This window comes from Oncorhynchus mykiss, chromosome 19, assembly GCF_057628025.1.
Source record: "Oncorhynchus mykiss isolate SJ-2025 chromosome 19, ASM5762802v1, whole genome shotgun sequence".
NCBI lineage: Eukaryota > Metazoa > Chordata > Actinopteri > Salmoniformes > Salmonidae > Oncorhynchus > Oncorhynchus mykiss.
In genome coordinates, this window is record NC_143040.1 from 48,329,496 (window position 1) to 48,347,408 (window position 17,913).

Genomic DNA, 17,913 nt, shown 5'->3' on the forward strand with positions numbered 1-17,913 from the left:
TGCGTATAGAGTCCACTGCTAGGCGCTGTTTGTTCAGCTGTGGCGCAAGTGACTGGTTCAAGGATTTATCTGAGTACGCAGGCGTGAAATAAATAACCTTTACATTTGAGAGAAAATGAGGCAGGTAGTGGTAAGATTATGCACGCTGAACGACCAAAATAGTGACACATCCTGCATTATCGGATTATAATTACCCAAATGATCAAAACGGGCTAACTTTTCAAATCAGGGTTTTGGGAAATGTGTTAAGTGGCATCAGAGATGCTTGTATCTATATATCTGGTGATATCCACCAATACCACGACGTCGTAAAACTGTCGCGGAATACGGCAGCAAACATGGAACACGTTGGCTTGATCGGCTAGAGCTGCTGGTTGATACTAAGGAAACAGGACAAATATGAACCAGCGGGGAGGTGTAAAAACAGTTGTGTGTGTAAAGAGTTGTAAATGAGGTTAGTTTGTAAGTCGCGTCTTGTTCGCGATGTTCTTGTCGGTTTCTAAAAATAACTTGGCGGTGTGTGCGAGAAGTGTGTGTTGGGCAATTCCTGCGTCATGGCGGCAGCAGCAGCAGACAGGTGTGTGTGTGAGGGTAGAACTGAAGTTGCTGCAGAGACTTAAAAACAGATTCTCCTCTGTCGCTCAGTGGTCCAGCTACACACAATATCACACGCACATCCCCAGCCCAACGACCCCAGAGATTAGCGGCCAAGAGCTAAAGGGTTCCACGGAAAGCGTCTCCCGATCTTGTCGCCGCAGAGGTCACGAGAGGACGCAGGGTAACGACGACCGCTTTAGGTTTTACCCTACGGATCACTCCTCGTCTAACTCTCATGTTCTCTTGGGGTTGAGGTTGTACCCAGTGAGTTCTGGTGTGTTTCCAGGCTGGAGAGGTCTTTGTAGTGGAAAACCCCGTGAGACCCCAGCCGACTGCCCACCTGGAGTGGACCTGAGGGAAACCACCCAGCCAGCTGATAGACCATCTGATCTTGGTCAAGGACTGTTCAAATTTAAAGAACTGGTAGGTGGTGTAGGTCGGTGTGTGTGGCAAGAAGTGGTAGTCTTGGCAGATTCATTGTTGTTGATGTCTGTGCAGGAAGTTGCCCCAACTGTAGGTTAAATTATGCCATATTGCTGAGTCTACTTTTAGGGCTGGTTTCCCTTGCTGTCACGGCATGTTTTAAAGACATAGAACCACACACTCTCTAGTCATATGAACAATGCACAGTCCTGCACTAAATATTGCTCAACCAGTGTTTAAAAAAAAAAAAACTTTCTATGTGTGTTTCAGTATGAGAACCCATGGACTATCCCCAACCTGCTGTGTGTGTGTCGCATCGCACTGGCTCCAGTCCTGGGAATCCTGATAACTGAGCAACATTTTCACCTCTCCCTTGGGCTGTTTGCTTTGGCTGGATTTACTGATGTGGTACACACACCTGCCTACACACACAGCTTGAAATACACTCTATGACCAAAAATATGTGGACATTGCTCGTTGAACATCCAATTCCAAAATCATGGGCATCAATATGAAGTTGGTCCCCCTTTGTTGCAATAAGGCATTTCACTAGATGTTGGAATATTGCTGTGGGGACTTGCTTCCATTCAGCCACAAGTGCATTAGTGAGGTCAGGCACTGATGTTGGGCGTTTAGGCCTGGCTCGCAGTCAGCGTTCCAATTCATCCTGAAGGTGTTCAATGGGGTTGAGCTCAGGGCTCTTTGCGGGCCAGTCAAGTTCTTCCACACTGATCTCGACAAACCATTTCTGTATGGATCTCACTTTGTACACGAGGGCATTGTCATGCTGAAACAGGAAAACTGTTGCCACAAAGTTGGAAGCACAGAATCGTCCAGAATGTCATTGTATACTGTAGTGTTAAGATTTCCCTTCACTAGAACTAAAGGGCGTAGCACGAACCACGAAAAACAGACCCACCCAGACCATTATTCCTCCTCCACCAAACTTTACAGTTGGCACTATGCATTGAGGCAGGTAGCCTTTTCTTGGCATCCGCCGAACCCAGATTTGTCCGTCGGACTGCAAGATGATTCATCACTCCTGAGAAAGCATTTCCACTGCTCCAATGGCGGCGAGCTTTACACCACTCCAGCCGACGCTTGGTATTGGCATGGTGATCTTAGGCTTGTGTGCGGCTGCTCGGTAATGGAAACCCATTTCATGAAGCTCCCAAAGAACAGTTATTGTGCTGACATTGCTTGTGTGGCCTACCACTTTGTTGATGAGCCGTTGCTGCTCCTAGACGTTACCACTTCACAATAGCAGAACTTACGGTTGACTGGGCAGCACTAGTAGTGCAGAAATTTGACAAACTGATTTGTTGATAAGGTGGCATCCTATGACGGTGCCACGTTGAAAGTCACTGAGCTCTTCAGTAAGGCCATAATACCACCAATGTTTGTCTATAGAGATTGCATGGTTGTGTTCTTGATTTTATACACTTGTCAGCAACGGGTGTGGCTGAAATGGTTGGATCCACTAATTTGAAGGGGTGTCCACATACTTTTGTGTATATATAGTGTACTTTGATAAAAATAAATTAATAATAATACGCCACCATACACACGTACATACTACACACTGTTAACCCTGTGTGTTGTCTTTGTAGCTGGATGGTTATATAGCCCGTAACTGGCCCAGTCAGAAGTCTGCGCTGGGCAGCGCACTCGACCCATTGGCTGATAAAATCCTCATCAGCGTTCTCTACATCAGTCTCACCTATGCACAGCTCATCCCAGGTGTGTGTTGAAATGCAAGTCCTTCCTTGCTGTGAAATTCAATTAAATCTTTCTGTTTACAGTGCTAATAATCCCAAACAATGTCAACACAATCCTCATAGATGTAGAAGACACATTTGAAAGCAAAAATGAATTAGTTGTTTAATTTATGGTCTTCCAGCACCTCTGACCATGTCTTTTCTTAGCTCCCCTGACAGCGTTGGTGATAGCCAGAGACGTTGGTCTGATAGCGGCTGTTTTCTACGTCAGATACAAGACTGTCCCACCTCCTGTAAGTCTCACACACACACAGCGGGCTGGTTCAGGGCTGTCACGGACACTTGCCCATCAGTAGGATACAGGAACGAGGAGATGAATGGCAGTGGATCCAGAACTTTGTTGCGTCTAGATCTTTGGCGTTGCTCTTTTTAGACTACATAATAATTATCTTCCGCTCCCTCCTCTTGCTCTCTTCTCTCTCGTTCCAGGTGACTCTCAGTAAGTTTTTTAACCCCTGCTACACAACAGCGCAGCTCAAACCCACCACCCTCAGCAAGGTAAGTTTCTGTACCTTATATATATATATATATATATATATACACACACACAAACACATATATCTAAATATATACACAAACACACGCATATATCTAAATACCCATGCAAAAAAAGTCATACAACAGTCCTCAGTCGTTTGTCTAGTTGGTTAATCGTGTGTGTGTGTGGGTTGTATGCTTGCGTGCAGGTGAACACAGCGATCCAGCTCTTCCTAGTAGCAGCATCGTTGGCCTCACCTGTCTTTCACTACACAGACAGTCCGCTCCTGCAAGCCCTATGGTAAGACACACACCACAGGCAGTCTGTTTTGGCACACTGCACTCTGAAACTCAAAATGGTTAATTGTTTTTGTTCTGCATGTGTTGGTAATACTGTGTTTATGTGCAGGTATATCACAGCGGTAACGACGACTGTGTCAGGCTACAGCTACTATCACTATGGCATGAAGACTGTCGCTGTGCTCAACAGCACCAAGTAACCATGGCAACTCAGCAAGCGCCAAGTAACGGTTGCAACTTAATACACTCCACAACCATTGTTGCGCCTGAGTACTCAAGTTGAACACACACCCACGTGTGTTTGGAAAGACTCCAAAATGAACTCTGAGTGTGTATTTTTAATCTCAGTATTGCCATGGGAACGTTTTGTATCTGATGAATGTGATTAAACCATAAACCTGCTCTACTGCCGTATTTATCAACTCCTTGTTTAGATTGCTAGTATGGTCTGTAAAGAAGATCATGATTCTGCAAGAGTGTGTGTGTGGCAGGAATTTTAAATGTGTATGCAATGGGGACGTTTTCGACATTGCCACCAATTGTACCAAGAAGGTTTAGTGTGTCAAAGCTGTGTGTTAGTGACATCTGCTGGTCTACTGAAGTCACCAGCTGTTGATTGACTATTGATATTTGTATTGCCATTTGTTTTTAAAATGTTTATTTAACTAGGCAAGTCAGTTATGAACACATTCTTATTTACAATGATGGCCTACCCATGCTGCGCCACTCGGCAGTTCTGTCTCCTAGCTTAGTGATTTCTCCAATAGAGCAGGTTTTGTCAAACCCTAAGAAGCTCATGGTTCAGTGAGACAAGATTGGGAAGGATGGCTGTGCACGGCTAGTCAAACTGCAACATCAGTAATAATGGAAAGAAACATGATTTAATGAGGCTTCAAATGATCAGTGGTACTTAAGTAAAAACACTCCCAAAAACGACTTAGTACTTTGAAGTATCTGTACTTTACTATTTAAATTGGACAACTCCACTCCATTCCTGAAGAAAATGTACTTTTTACTTTACATTTTCCCTGAAACCAAAGTACTCATTACATTTTGAATGCTTAGCAGGACCGGAAAATGGTCTAATTCACGTACTTAAAGAGAGAATCCCTGGTCATCCCTACTGCATCTGACCTGGCAGACTCACTAAATACACGCTTTGTTTGTAAATTTATGTCTGAGTTGGAATGTGCCCCTGGCTACCTGTAAATAAAAAAACAAGAAAATCATGCAGTCTAGTTAGATTAATATAAGGAATTTGAAATTATTGACACTTTTGATACTTATTTAAAGCCAAATACTTTGACTTTTACTCAAGTAGGATTTTACTAGGTGACTTTTACTTCAGTCTTTTTCTATTAAATTTATATTTACTTTCACTCAAGTATGAAAATTGGGTACTTTCCCCACCACTGCAAATTATACCTGGTGATGAGGGTTATTTCATCAGTACATTACATCAGATTTGTAGTGTTTTGGAAACTTGAAAAGCAGCGAGGATCACTACAATTGACTAATTTATTAAATCATTAATTTATCCAGGTGTTACATGGCTGGTGCCTTGGAATCCAATTTGTGTGTGAGAGAATTCAGCTTCTTCACTCTTCAGATCCCGGAGGTGAATTCAGGTCTTCTGACTAGGGATCTTTTAACCTCCGCCAGAGAACAACATCCTGCGGACAAAATACACAGTTCAACCCTCACCTCTGAACTCAGGTCAGTGCAGATACATGCAGTCATGGGTAACTGTGTGTCTGAAAGTTGCCATGGCGAAAGAACAGGGTGGATGAACAGAAGTTGGTGTCTGGAAAGCGAATTAGCTAATTGGGCAGATTTGTTTCCACTCGACTGTTTCAGGTGGCTGCTATTTTAACATTAAGCTGACCCATTGCACACCGGGATATGGCCTCTCTAACCAATAACGGAGTGCTGATGTTACACACATCACTGTTGATCCACCCACTTTCAGACATTCCAAGTATGCAGTACACATGCTTGGATAAATGAAAGGATTGGAGTTGAGGGCTAGAATTAAGAGACAAGGAGGTAAGGGCCAGAGTAGCTTAATTAGCTATGGATAGTGGTTACCTGCCAGGGCCATCGCCAGATGTAGCTCATCTCTCATAAGCTCCAGAACATAACTGACACCTTGCTCTCCCTACAAACACCCACACACATTTTACATTTCACTTATTTAGCAGACACTCAACTAAAGTAGGTAACAACCACATATGACCATTGTAATTGGCATCATCTGCCCACACACACAGTTGTACCTGGCAGGCGAGCCCCCAGAGTACAGGTCGTCCAAAGAAGACAGCGGTAGCCCACAGAGCTATGGTCTTCAGGACGTCAGTCCCTCTCCTCACCCCTCTGTCCACGTACACCTCACCAAATCAAATTGTTACCATGAAATGCTTACTTACAATCCCCTAAAATGAACCAACAATGCAGTTCAAGAAATAGTTAAAATATTTCCTATATAAACTAAAGTTTAAAAAAAATCTGATCAATCAAAAAGTAACACAAGTGTACATAACAATAATGAGGCTATATACAGGGGATACCGGTACCGAGTCAATGTGCGGGATACAGGTTATAGTCGAGGTCATTTGTAAAGTGACTATGCATAGATAATAAACAGTGAGTAGCGGCAGTGGAAAAACCTATGGAGGACGGGGTCAATGTAAAATAGTCCGGGTGGCCATTTGATTAGTTGTTCAGCAATTTTATGGCTTGGGTGTAGAAGCTGTTAAGGAGACTTTTAAAATCTTGTTTAGTGTTCTGGGGCCGCATGTCTTGTTCTGGGCTTTATTTATAATGCGTCTGCCGCAAATGCAACCCCCCCCCCGGACATTCCTACTTCATAGACAACAACCCTAAGTTCAACCAGGTCCCTACACATCAATCATCATGACAACTTCAAAGGAATAGATGCAATATAGATATAAAATAACACACCCTCTAACTATATAAATGAACATACGTTTTCATAAATATTTTTTTTTACCCATGCCGTCTACTTTATTCTCTCTGCTGTCGGTGATCAGGTGTTGTGTCGTCAGCAAACTTAATGATGGTGTTGGAGTCATGTTTGGCCATGCAGTCATGGGTGAACAGGGAGTACAGGTGGGGACTAAGCACGCACCCCTGAGGGGCCACAGTGTTGAGGATCAGCAAACGTGTTGTTGCCTACCCTTACCACCTGGGGGCGGCCATTCAGGAAGTCCAGGATCCAGTTGCACAGGGAGGTGTTTAGCTTGGTGATGAGCTTTGTTGGCACTATGGTGCCCACCAACACCACCTCGGACACCACATCCAGCTACAGACAGACACATATAACACATGTCACAGGCTATAAAATTAAACATTTTTGAAGAGTGTGTGTGTGTTGGGTTCCCTCACCATAGCTGGGACCCCGTCTAGCTGCCTATCTTTGCTTTAAATCAGTGTACACACGAGCACACTCTCGCAGAATTTTTCTCTCTCCATCAACTCCATTCAAAATGCATCCTGTTCTATATTGATTTATAGCCCTATATACAGTATATACAGTGGGGAGAACAAGTATTTGATACACTGCCGATTTTGCCGATTTTCCTACTTACAAAGTATGTAGAGGTCTGTAATTTTTAGCATAGGTACACTTCAACTGTGAGAGACGGAATCTAAAATCCAGAAAATCACATTGTATGATTTTTAAGTAATTCATTTGCATTTTATTGCATGACATAAGTATTTGATCACCTACCAACCAGTAAGAATTCCAGCTCTCACAGACCTGTTAGTTTTTCTTTAAGAAGCCCTCCTGTTCTCCACTCATTACCTGTATTAACTGCACCTGTTTCAACTCGTTACCTGTATAAAAGATACCTGTCCACACACTCAATCAAACAGACTCCAACCTCTTCACAATGGCCAAGACCAGGGAGCTGTGTAAGGACATCAGGGATAAAATTGTAAATTAATTACTTAAAAATTTGTTTTAGATTCCGTCTCTCACAGTTGAAGTGTACCTATGATAAAAGTTACAGACCTCTACATGCTTTGTAAGTAGGAAAACCTGCAAAATCGGCAGTGTATCAAATACTTGTTCTCCCCACTGTATATTTCCATATATAGACACACCCTACGTGTTTTAATAAAATCAACTAAGCTATATGTACTGAGATTGTCTGATGCTTTGAGCACGCTGTTTGATTAAATAATTAAGACACACAAATGACTCAAGAGGGAACCAGAGATAAAGATTGCCTAACCAGAAGAAAGAAAACCTGTTCTTGACCCTCCTCCCACTGCTGATGGCCTTAGAATATTCTGCCTTTATGCATCTGAAGTTGCCGGTAATAGGCTATACCAGCGGTCGGCAACCTTTTCCATTTGGAGTGCCAATTTATGCTACCATTTCTACCAATCTGCGTGCCAGTTATGATTTTCATAAGCACAATTTCGTAGAACAGTTTAATTTCATTAAAATAGTCTTTGTATCTCAAAATCATTGTCCGTGGTTAATCTACAGTCTAGATTTAAATGAAAATTATACAAATCTAAAAGTAACTTTTATTGCCATTGCCAACTATGTAAAAATAGCGTACATAAAAATCTTGCAGCCTGCATGTAAAAAATATCCTGATAAAAATAAATATCCTATAAATCACATTGGCTATGCGGGACAGACACAGCTGTAGGCTATTTGTGCAACGGATAAGAAGTAATCAAATCAAATTGTATTTGTCACATGCTCCGAATACAACAGGTGTAGAACTTACCGTGAAATGCTTACTTACAAGCCCTTAACCAACAGTGCAGTTCAAGAAAAAGAGTTAAGAAAATATTGACTAAATAAACTAAAGTAAAATCAAACAAAACCGGGAGAAGGGTGAATCTGTAGACATGCTGAGATAAAATGACATACTCTGACAGAATTCAGCCAGCTTTCAAATCAAATGTATTGGTCATATACATGTGTTTAGCAGATGTTATTGCGGGTGTAGCAAAATGCTTGTGCTTCTAGCTCCGAGAGTGCAGTAATATCTAACAAGTAATATCTAACAGTTTCAGAACCCAAAATACACGTAAAATGAATTAAAGAATGGATTAAGAATATATATATATATAAACTCAGCAAAAAAAGAAACGTCCCTTTTTCAGGACCCTGTCTTTCAAAGATAAATAGTAAAAATCTAAATAACTTCACCAATCTTCATTGCAAAGTGTTTAAACATTGTTTCAAATGCTTGTTCAATGAACCATAAACAATTAATGAGCATGCACCTGTGGAACGGTCATTAAGATACTAACAGCTTACAGACGGTAGGCAATTAAGGTCACAGTTATGAAAACTTAGGACACTAAAGAGGCCTTTCTACTGACTCTGAAAAACACCAAAAGAAAGATGCCCAGGGACCCTGCTCATCTGCGTGAACGTGCCTTAGGCATGCTGCAAGGAGACATGAAGACTGCAGACGTGGCCAGGGCAATAAATTGTAATGTCCATACTGTGAGACGCCTAAGACAGCGCTACAGGGAGACAGGATGGACAGCTGATTGTCCTCGCAGTGGCATACCATGTGTAACAACACCTGCACAGGTGTACATCCGAACATCACACCTGCGGGACAGGTACAGGATAGCAACAACAACTTCCTGAGTTACACCTGACATGACCCTCTAGCATGACAATGTCACCAGCCATACTGCTCATTCTGTGCGTGATTTCCTGCAAGACAGTAATGTCAGTGTTCTGCCATGGCCAGCGAAGAGCCCGAATCTCAATCCCATTGAGCACGTCTGGGACCTGTTGGATCGGAGGGTGAGGGCTAGGGCCATTCCCCCCAGAAATGTCCGGGAACTTGCAGGTACCTTGGTGGAAGAGTGGGGTAACATGTCACAGCAAGAACTGGCAAATCTGGTACAGTCCATGAGGAGATGCACTGCAGTACTTAATGCAGCTGGTGGCCACACCAGATACTGACTGTTACTTTTGAGCCCCCCCCCCCTTTGTTCAGGGACACATTATCCCATTTCTGTTAGTCACGCGTGTGGAACTTGTTCAGTTTATGTCTCAGTTGTTGAATCTTGTTATGTTCATACAAATATTTACACATGTCACGTTTGCTGAAAATAAACGCAGTTGACAATGAGAGGACGTTTCTTTTTTTGCTGAGTTTATATGTCAGAGCGGCATTGGACTAAGATATAGTGGCATAGTATGGAATATGATATATACATATGAGATGGGTGATGCAATATTTACACACAATTAAAGTGCCCAAAATACCATAGAATAGTATAGAGTACTGTTTACACATATGAGATGAGTAATGCAAGATTACAGAGAAATTATTAAGTGGCTAGTGTTTCATTTTCCTTAAAGTGGCCAGTGATTCCTAATCTATGTCTATAGGCAGCAGCCTCTGATATGCTGAAGATGGCTGTTTAACAGTCAGTGGTGTAGTATAGAATACAATATATACATATGAGATGGGTGATGCAAGATGTAAACACAATTTAAAAGTGACAAACATATCATAGAATAGTGTGGAGTGCAGTTTATACATAGGAGTTGGGTAATGCTAGATACAGAAACATTATTAAAGTGGCTAGTGATCCATTTCTAAAAACACCAGTTTCAACGTCAACAGTGAAGAGGCGTCTCCGGGATGCTGGCCTTCTATGCAGAGTTGCAAAGAAAAAGCCATATCTCAGACTGGCCAATAAAAAAAATATATTAAAATGGGCAGAAGAACACAGACACTGGACAGAGGAACTCAGCATCCCGGAGTCGCCTCTTCACTGTTGAAGTTGAGACTGGTGTTTTTCGGGTACTATTTAGTGAAGCTGCCAGTTGAGGACTTGTGAGGCGCCACAACGGCCCTCAAAGAACTTCAGTGGACTTTATGCAAACTGGAAACCACATATATCCTGAGGCTGCATTTATTGTAGCTGAAAGTTCTGGTGAGTTACCGTTGCTCTAATATACAATAGTTCTTCCCGGCTGTATGTAATGACACAAAACAATTCCTGAGCTAATAACGTAAAAAAAATAGTACATAAACAAAATACTGCAGAGTTTCCTAAGAGCTAGTCGTGATGCTGCCATCTATGTCAGCACCATCATGTCAGATGATGCCAGAGGTTTCAAAGATTTAAACTATTGCTGTACATTTATACATTATATTATCCAAGAATAGAATCAATGGTTCAATCATTTAAATTACCATTATTCCCAGATCCCAGACTGTAGGTCTACCCATCAACTCAGATGGAATTTTGTATCTGTTCACCGATTGTTATAATATACTGCAAAATTCACCTGAGCTCCGTAGACTGGTCTTCCCTGGCTGTCTGATGAGCATAGTATTGTGTACTGACTGTGCACCTGAGAGTATAGCTTGTAGAGCTGTTTATACCATGTCATTGTGAAAAGTAGGCAATTATCTAGGGAAACTGACAGATCAATAGCGTTACATTGCTATACTCATATTGCGCTGTCAAAAAAGTAAAAATAAAAATATTGGTCTTCGATTGTTTGGCCTCTGGTTTCATCGTTCGATTCAGGTCTAGTGTTATTGAGGCACAAATATTAGCTAAAGTTAGTGAGCTACCGAATGTTAGCCAACTTTTGGCTAGCTCTAATAGTAAGGTTACACCAACTGAATAAAACTAGCCAAGTTAATTTGAAACAGGACAAAAAGGCTACAAAACATTTCACACACACAAAATCAAAATCAAATCAAATCAAATTTATTTATATAGCCCTTCGTACATCAGCTGATATCTCAAAGTGCTGTACAGAAACCCAGCCTAAAACCCCAAACAGCAAGCAATGCAGGTGTAGAAGCACGGTGGCTAGGAAAAACTCCCTAGAAAGGCCAAAACCTAGGAAGAAACCTAGAGAGGAACCAGGCTATGTGGGGTGGCCAGTCCTCTTCTGGCTGTGCTGGGTGGAGATTATAACAGAACATGTTCAAATGTTCATAAAAGACCAGCATGGTCGAATAATAATAAGGCAGAACAGTTGAAACTGGAGCAGCAGCACAGTCAGGTGGACTGGGGACAGCAAGGAGTCATCATGTCAGGTATTCCTGGGGCATGGTCCTAGGGCTCAGGTCCTCCGAGAGAGAGAAAGAAATAGAGAATGAGAGAGCATATGTGGGATGGCCAGTCCTCTTCTGGCTGTGCCGGGTGGAGATTATAACAGAACATGGCCAAGATGTTCAAATGTTCATAAATGACCAGCATGGTCGAATAATAATAAGGCAGAACAGTTGAAACTGGAGCAGCAGCACGGCCAGGTGGACTGGGGACAGCAAGGAGTCATCATGTCAGGTAGTCCTGGTGCATGGAGGGGGCGCCAACCCAGACAGGATGACCACATCAGTGAATCAACCCACTCAGGTGACGCACCCCCTCCAGGGACGGCATGAGAGAGCCCCAGTAAGCCAGTGACTCAGCCCCTGTAATAGGGTTAGAGGCAGAGAATCCCAGTGGAAAGAGGGGAACCGGCCAGGCAGAGACAGCAAGGGCGGTTCGTTGCTCCAGAGCCTTTCCGTTCACCCTCCCACTCCTGGGCCAGACTACACTCAATCATATGACCCACTGAAGAGATGAGTCTTCAGTAGAGACTTAAAGGTTGAGACCGAGTTTGCGTCTCTGACATGGGTAGGCAGACCGTTCCATAAAAATGGAGCTCTATAGGAGAAAGCCCTGCCTCCAGCTGTTTGCTTAGAAATTCTAGGGACAATTAGGAGGCCTGCGTCTTGTGACCTTAGCGTACGTGTAGGTATGTACGGCAGGACCAGATCAGAGAGATAGGTAGGAGCAAGCCCATGTAATGCTTTGTAGGTTAGCAGTAAAACCTTGAAATCAGCCCTTGCTTTGACAGGAAGCCAGTGTAGAGAGGCTAGCACTGGAGTAATATGATCAATTTTTTTGGTTCTAGTCAGGATTCTAGCAGCCGTATTTAGCACTAACTGAAGTTTATTTAGTGCTTTATCCGGGTAGCCGGAAAGTAGAGCATTGCAGTAGTCTAACCTAGAAGTGACAAAAGCATGGATTAATTTTTCTGCATCATTTTTGGACAGAAAGTTTCTGATTTTTGCAATGTTACGTAGATGGAAAAAAACTGTCCTTGAAATGGTCTTGATATGTTCTTCAAAAGAGAGATCAGGGTCCAGAGTAACGCCGAGGTCCTTCACAGTTTTATTTGAGACGACTGTACAACCATTAAGATTAATTGTCAGATTCAACAGAAGATCTCTTTGTTTCTTGGGACCTAGAACAAGCATCTCTGTTTTGTCCGAGTTTAAAAGTAGAACGTTTGCAGCCATCCACTTCCTTATGTCTGAAACACATTCTTCTAGCAAGGGCAATTTTGGGGCTTCACCATGTTTCATTGAAATGTACAGCTGTGTGTCATCCGCATAGCAGTGAAAGTTAACATTATGTTTTCGAATAACATCCCCAAGAGGTAAAATATATTATGAAAACAATAGTGGTCCTAAAACGGAACCTTGAGGAACACCGAAATTTACAGTTGATTTGTCAGAGGACAAACCATTCACAGAGACAAACTGATATCTTTCCGACAGATAAGATCTAAACCAGGCCAGAACTTGTCCGTGTAGACCAATTTGGGTTTCCAATCTCTCCAAAAGAATGTGGTGATCGATGGTATCAAAAGCAGCACTAAGGTCTAGGAGCACGAGGACAGATGCAGAGCCTCGGTCCGATGCCATTAAAATGTCATTTACCACCTTCACAAGTGCCGTCTCAGTGCTATGATGGGGTCTAAAACCAGACTGAAGCATTTCGTATACATTGTTTGTCTTCAGGAAGGCAGTGAGTTGTTGCGCAACAGCCTTTTCTAAAAATGTTGACAGGAATGGAAGATTCGATATAGGCTGATAGTTTTTTATATTTTCTGGGTCAAGGTTTGGCTTTTTCAAGAGAGGCTTTATTACTGCCACTTTTAGTGAGTTTGGTACACATCCGGTGGATAGAGAGCCGTTTATTATGTTCAACATAGGAGGGCCAAGCACAGGAAGCAGCTCTTTCAGTAGTTTAGTTGGAATAGGGTCCAGTATGCAGCTTGAAGGTTTAGAGGCCATGATTATTTTCATCATTGTGTCAAGAGATATAATACTAAAACACTTGAGCGTCTCTCTTGATCATAGGTCCTGGCAGAGTTGTGCAGACTCAGGACAACTGAGCTTTGAAGGAATACGCAGATTTAAGGAGGAGTCCGTAATTTGCTTTCTAATAATCATAATCTTTTCCTCAAAGAAGTTCATGAATTTATCACTGCTAAAGTGAAAGTCATCCACTCTTGGGGAATGCTGCTTTTTAGTTAGCTTTGCGACAGTATCAAAAAGGAATTTCGGATTGTTCTTATTTTCTTCAATTACAGTGCCTTGCGAAAATATTCGGCCCCCTTGAACTTTGCAACCTTTTGCCACATTTCAGGCTTCAAACATAAAGATATTGTGAAGAATCAACAACAAGTGGGACACAATCATGAAGTGGAATGACATTTATTGGATATTTCAAACTTTTTTAACAAATCAAAAACTGAAAAATTGGGCGTGCAAAATTATTCAGCCCCCTTAAGTTAATACTTTGTAGCGCCACCTTTTGCTGCGATTACAGCTGTAAGTCGCTTGGGGTATGTCTCTATCAGTTTTGCACATCGAGAGACTGACATTTTTTCCCATTCCTCCTTGCAAAACAGCTCGAGTTCAGTGAGGTTGGATGGAGAGCATTTGTGAACAGCAGTTTTCAGTTCTTTCCACAGATTCTCGATTGGATTCAGGTCTGGACTTTGACTTGGCCATTCTAACACCTGGATATGTTTATTTTTGAACCATTCCATTGTAGATTTTGCTTTATGTTTTGGATCATTGTCTTGTTGGAAGACAAATCTCCGTCCCAGTCTCAGGTCTTTTGCTGAGTCTCCTGACTCCATCAGGTTTTCTTCCAGAATGGTCCTGTATTTGGCTCCATCCATCTTCCCATCAATTTTAACCATCTTCCCTGTCCCTGCTGAAGAAAAGCAGGCCCAAACCATGATGCTGCCACCACCATGTTTGACAGTGGGGATGGTGTGTTCAGCTGTGTTGCTTTTACGCCAAACATAACGTTTTGCATTGTTGCCAAAAAGTTCAATTTTGGTTTCATCTGACCAGAGCACCTTCTTCCACATGTTTGGTGTGTCTCCCAGGTGGCTTGTGGCAAACTTTAAACAACACTTTTTATGGATATCATTAAGAAATGGCTTTCTTCTTGCCACTCTTCCATAAAGGCCAGATTTGTGCAATATACGACTGATTGTTGTCCTATGGACAGAGTCTCCCACCTCAGCTGTAGATCTCTGCAGTTCATCCAGAGTGATCATGGGCCTCTTGGCTGCATCTCTGATCAGTCTTCTCCTTGTATGAGCTGAAAGTTTAGAGGGACGGCCAGGTCTTGGTAGATTTGCAGTGGTCTGATACTCCTTCCATTTCAATATTATCGCTTGCACAGTGCTCCTTGGGATGTTTAAAGCTTGGGAAATCTTTTTGTATCCAAATCCGGCTTTAAACTTCTTCACAACAGTATCTCGGACCTGCCTGGTGTGTTCCTTGTTCTTCATGATGCTCTCTGCGCTTTTAACGGACCTCTGAGACTATCACAGTGCAGGTGCATTTATACGGAGACTTGATTACACACAGGTGGATTGTATTTATCATCATTAATCTTTTAGGTCAACATTGGATCATTCAGAGATCCTCACTGAACTTCTGGAGAGAGTTTGCTGCACTGAAAGTAAAGGGGCTGAATAATTTTGCACGCCCAATTTTTCAGTTTTTGATTTGTTAAAAAAGTTTGAAATATCCAATAAATGTCGTTCCACTTCATGATTGTGTCCCACTTGTTGTTGATTCTTCACAAAAAAATACAGTTTTATATCTTTATGTTTGAAGCCTGAAATGTCGCAAAAGGTCGCAAAGTTCAAGGGGGCCGAATACTTTCGCAATGCACTGTAAATGTTAGCAACACCTCCGCCTTTGCGGGATGCACGGGGGATATGGTCACTAGTGTAGCCAGGAGGTGAGGCCTCATTTAACACAGTAAATTCATCAGGCTTAAGCCATGTTTCAGTCAGGCAAATCACATCAAGATTATGATCAGTGATTAGTTCATTGACTATAATTGCCTTTGAAGTAAGGGATCTAACATTAAGTAGCCCTATTTTGAGATGTGAGGTATCATGATCTCTTTCAATAATGACAGGAATGGAGGTGGTCTTTATCCTAGTGAGAGGCGAACACCGCCATGAGGCGAACACCGCCATGTTTAGTTTTGCCCAACCTAGGTCGAGGCACAGACACGGTCTCAATGGTGATAGCTGAGCTGACTACACTGACTGTGCTAGTGGCAGACTCCACTATGCTGGCAGGCTGGCTAACAGCCTGCTGCCTGGCCTGCACCCTATTTCATTGTGGAGCTAGAGGAGTTAGAGCCCTGTCTATGTTGGTAGATAAAATGAGAGCACCCCTCCAGCTAGGATGGAGTCCGTCACTCCTCAGCAGGTCAGGCTTGGTCCTGTTTGTGGGTGAGTCCCAGAAAGAGGGCCAATTATCTACAAATTCTATCTTTTGGGAGGGGCAGAAAACAGTTTTCAACCAGCGATTGAGTTGTGAGACTGCTGTAGAGCTCATCACTCCCCCTAACTGGGAGGGGGCCAGAGACAATTACTCGATGCCGACACATCTTTCTAGCTGATTTACACGCAGAAGCTATGTTGCGCTTGGTGATCTCTGACTGTTTCATCCTAACATCGTTGGTGCCGACGTGGATAACAATATCTCTATACTCTCTACACTTGCCAGTTTTAGCTTTAGCCAACACCATCTTCAGATTAGCCTTAACGTCGGTAGCCCTGCCCCCCGGTAAACAGTGTATGATCGCTGGATGATTCGTTTTAAGTCTAATACTGCGGGTAATGGAGTCGCCAATGAATAGAGTTTTCAATTTGTCAGAGCTAATGGTGGGAAGCTTCGGGGTCCCAGACCCCGTAACCGGAGGAGTAGAGACCAGAGAAGACTCGGCCTCTGACTCCGACCCGCTGCTTAATGGGGAAAACCGGTTGAAAGTTTCTGTCGGCTGAATGAGCGACACCGGTTGAGCGTTCCTACAGCATTTCCTTCCAGAAACCGTGAGAAAGTTGTCCGGCTGCGGGGACTGTGCCAGGGGATTTATACTACTATCTGTACTTACTGGTGGCACAGACGCTGTTTCATCCTTTCCTACACTGAAATTACCCTTGCCTAGCGATTGCGTAAGGCGAGTACAGCGACTACAATTAGAAGGCATCATGTTAATGTTACTACTTAGTTTCGGCTGTTGGAGGTCCTGACGAATCGTGTCCAGATAAAGCGTCCGGAGTGAAAAAGTTGAGGAGGAAAAAACAAAAATATAAACGGTAATTAAAAAGTAAAAACCGTAAATTTGTCAGGTAGCAAAACAGGTTGCCAACAAAACGCACAGCAACTCAAAAACAAGTCTGCAAGTTGTGACCGGAAATGACGTGTGCACAGTGTACTGACTGATCATCTATAATCATATGCAGTAGCTAGGCTAGTTTTTAGATACAGTTAACCTGACAGTTGGCTAGTGACTAGAGCTGAACTGGCTGTGGTAGCTACTAGCTAGTTCATTCTCTTCAGACAGAACTTCATTTGAGAGAGAATTAAATATTACTGTAGCTAACATTATATGTCAGTTACACTGATAGCTCAGCACTGGGAATATATTTTTTTTCTTCTGTTAAGTCAAACAGCAGTTACCTTGCCAGCTACATCATTCAAATAAAGAGTAGCCAGTTTCTGTTCTCCTTGCTTTTATGACTTGGAAAAAAAGTGTAACATACACAGAGACAGCAGCACCATGCCTTTCAGAAGCTTTGCCTTCACACAGCCTGTCCGCATGCTCTGTGGTGTCTGCTTGGTCCTAAATCCAGCCATCTGAAACCGGCCAAACAGCCTACCCAACCACTCTGAGGCGCCCGCATGATCCTAAAGTACACCGATGCAGCTTTTAGTAACACAGTGCAATAATTAAACTGTGGGGGGGGCAAAAATTATATTTTAGAATGCAACTGGCGCCCCTGTTTTCGGGTGCCAGCAAGCATCTTTTTCATGTCAGTCAGTCACAGAGTTTCTAAACCATACTGTACTGTCTTTGAGTCAGTCATGTTTGGTCTAGATAACTAGTTTGCCTGTCTGTAAAGAGAAGAGCGGGCTGTACGTTGATCCTGCTGCTCTGATTGGAGAGTGTGAAGCTGTATTTCTTTGTC

At 42.7% G+C, this 17,913-nt stretch overlaps 1 protein-coding gene across 2 annotated transcripts; it reads left to right on the forward strand.

The window, feature by feature from the left end:
* The first annotated feature begins 27 nt into the window (after positions 1-27).
* Positions 28-3,977, forward strand: crls1 (cardiolipin synthase 1). 2 transcript variants are annotated; one of them, XM_021574179.3, is made up of 8 exons: positions 72-778; positions 884-1,020; positions 1,291-1,428; positions 2,631-2,760; positions 2,946-3,031; positions 3,228-3,296; positions 3,485-3,576; positions 3,685-3,977. In XM_021574179.3, the coding sequence occupies exons 1-8, from the start codon at positions 484-486 to the stop codon at positions 3,773-3,775; spliced, it is 1,038 nt and encodes a 345-aa protein (XP_021429854.3). In that variant the 5' UTR covers positions 72-483; the 3' UTR covers positions 3,776-3,977. The 2 variants fall into 2 exon arrangements, with proteins under 2 accessions (XP_021429853.3, XP_021429854.3); XM_021574178.3 differs by having other exon boundaries at positions 28-1,020.
* Positions 3,978-17,913: the final 13,936 nt, after the last annotated feature.

What these genes read in the sequence shown, in the direction of transcription:
- crls1 (XM_021574178.3), top strand. Translation starts at nt 484, where the DNA reads ATGTTCTTGTCGGTTTCTAAAAATAACTTGGCGGTGTGTGCGAGAAGT. An exon ending in TGTTCAAATTTAAAGAACTG is followed by an intron (nt 1,021 to 1,290) that starts GTAGGTGGTGTA and finishes TGTGTGTTTCAG; the next exon opens with TATGAGAACCCATGGACTAT. An exon ending in CTATGCACAGCTCATCCCAG is followed by an intron (nt 2,761 to 2,945) that starts GTGTGTGTTGAA and finishes GTCTTTTCTTAG; the next exon opens with CTCCCCTGACAGCGTTGGTG.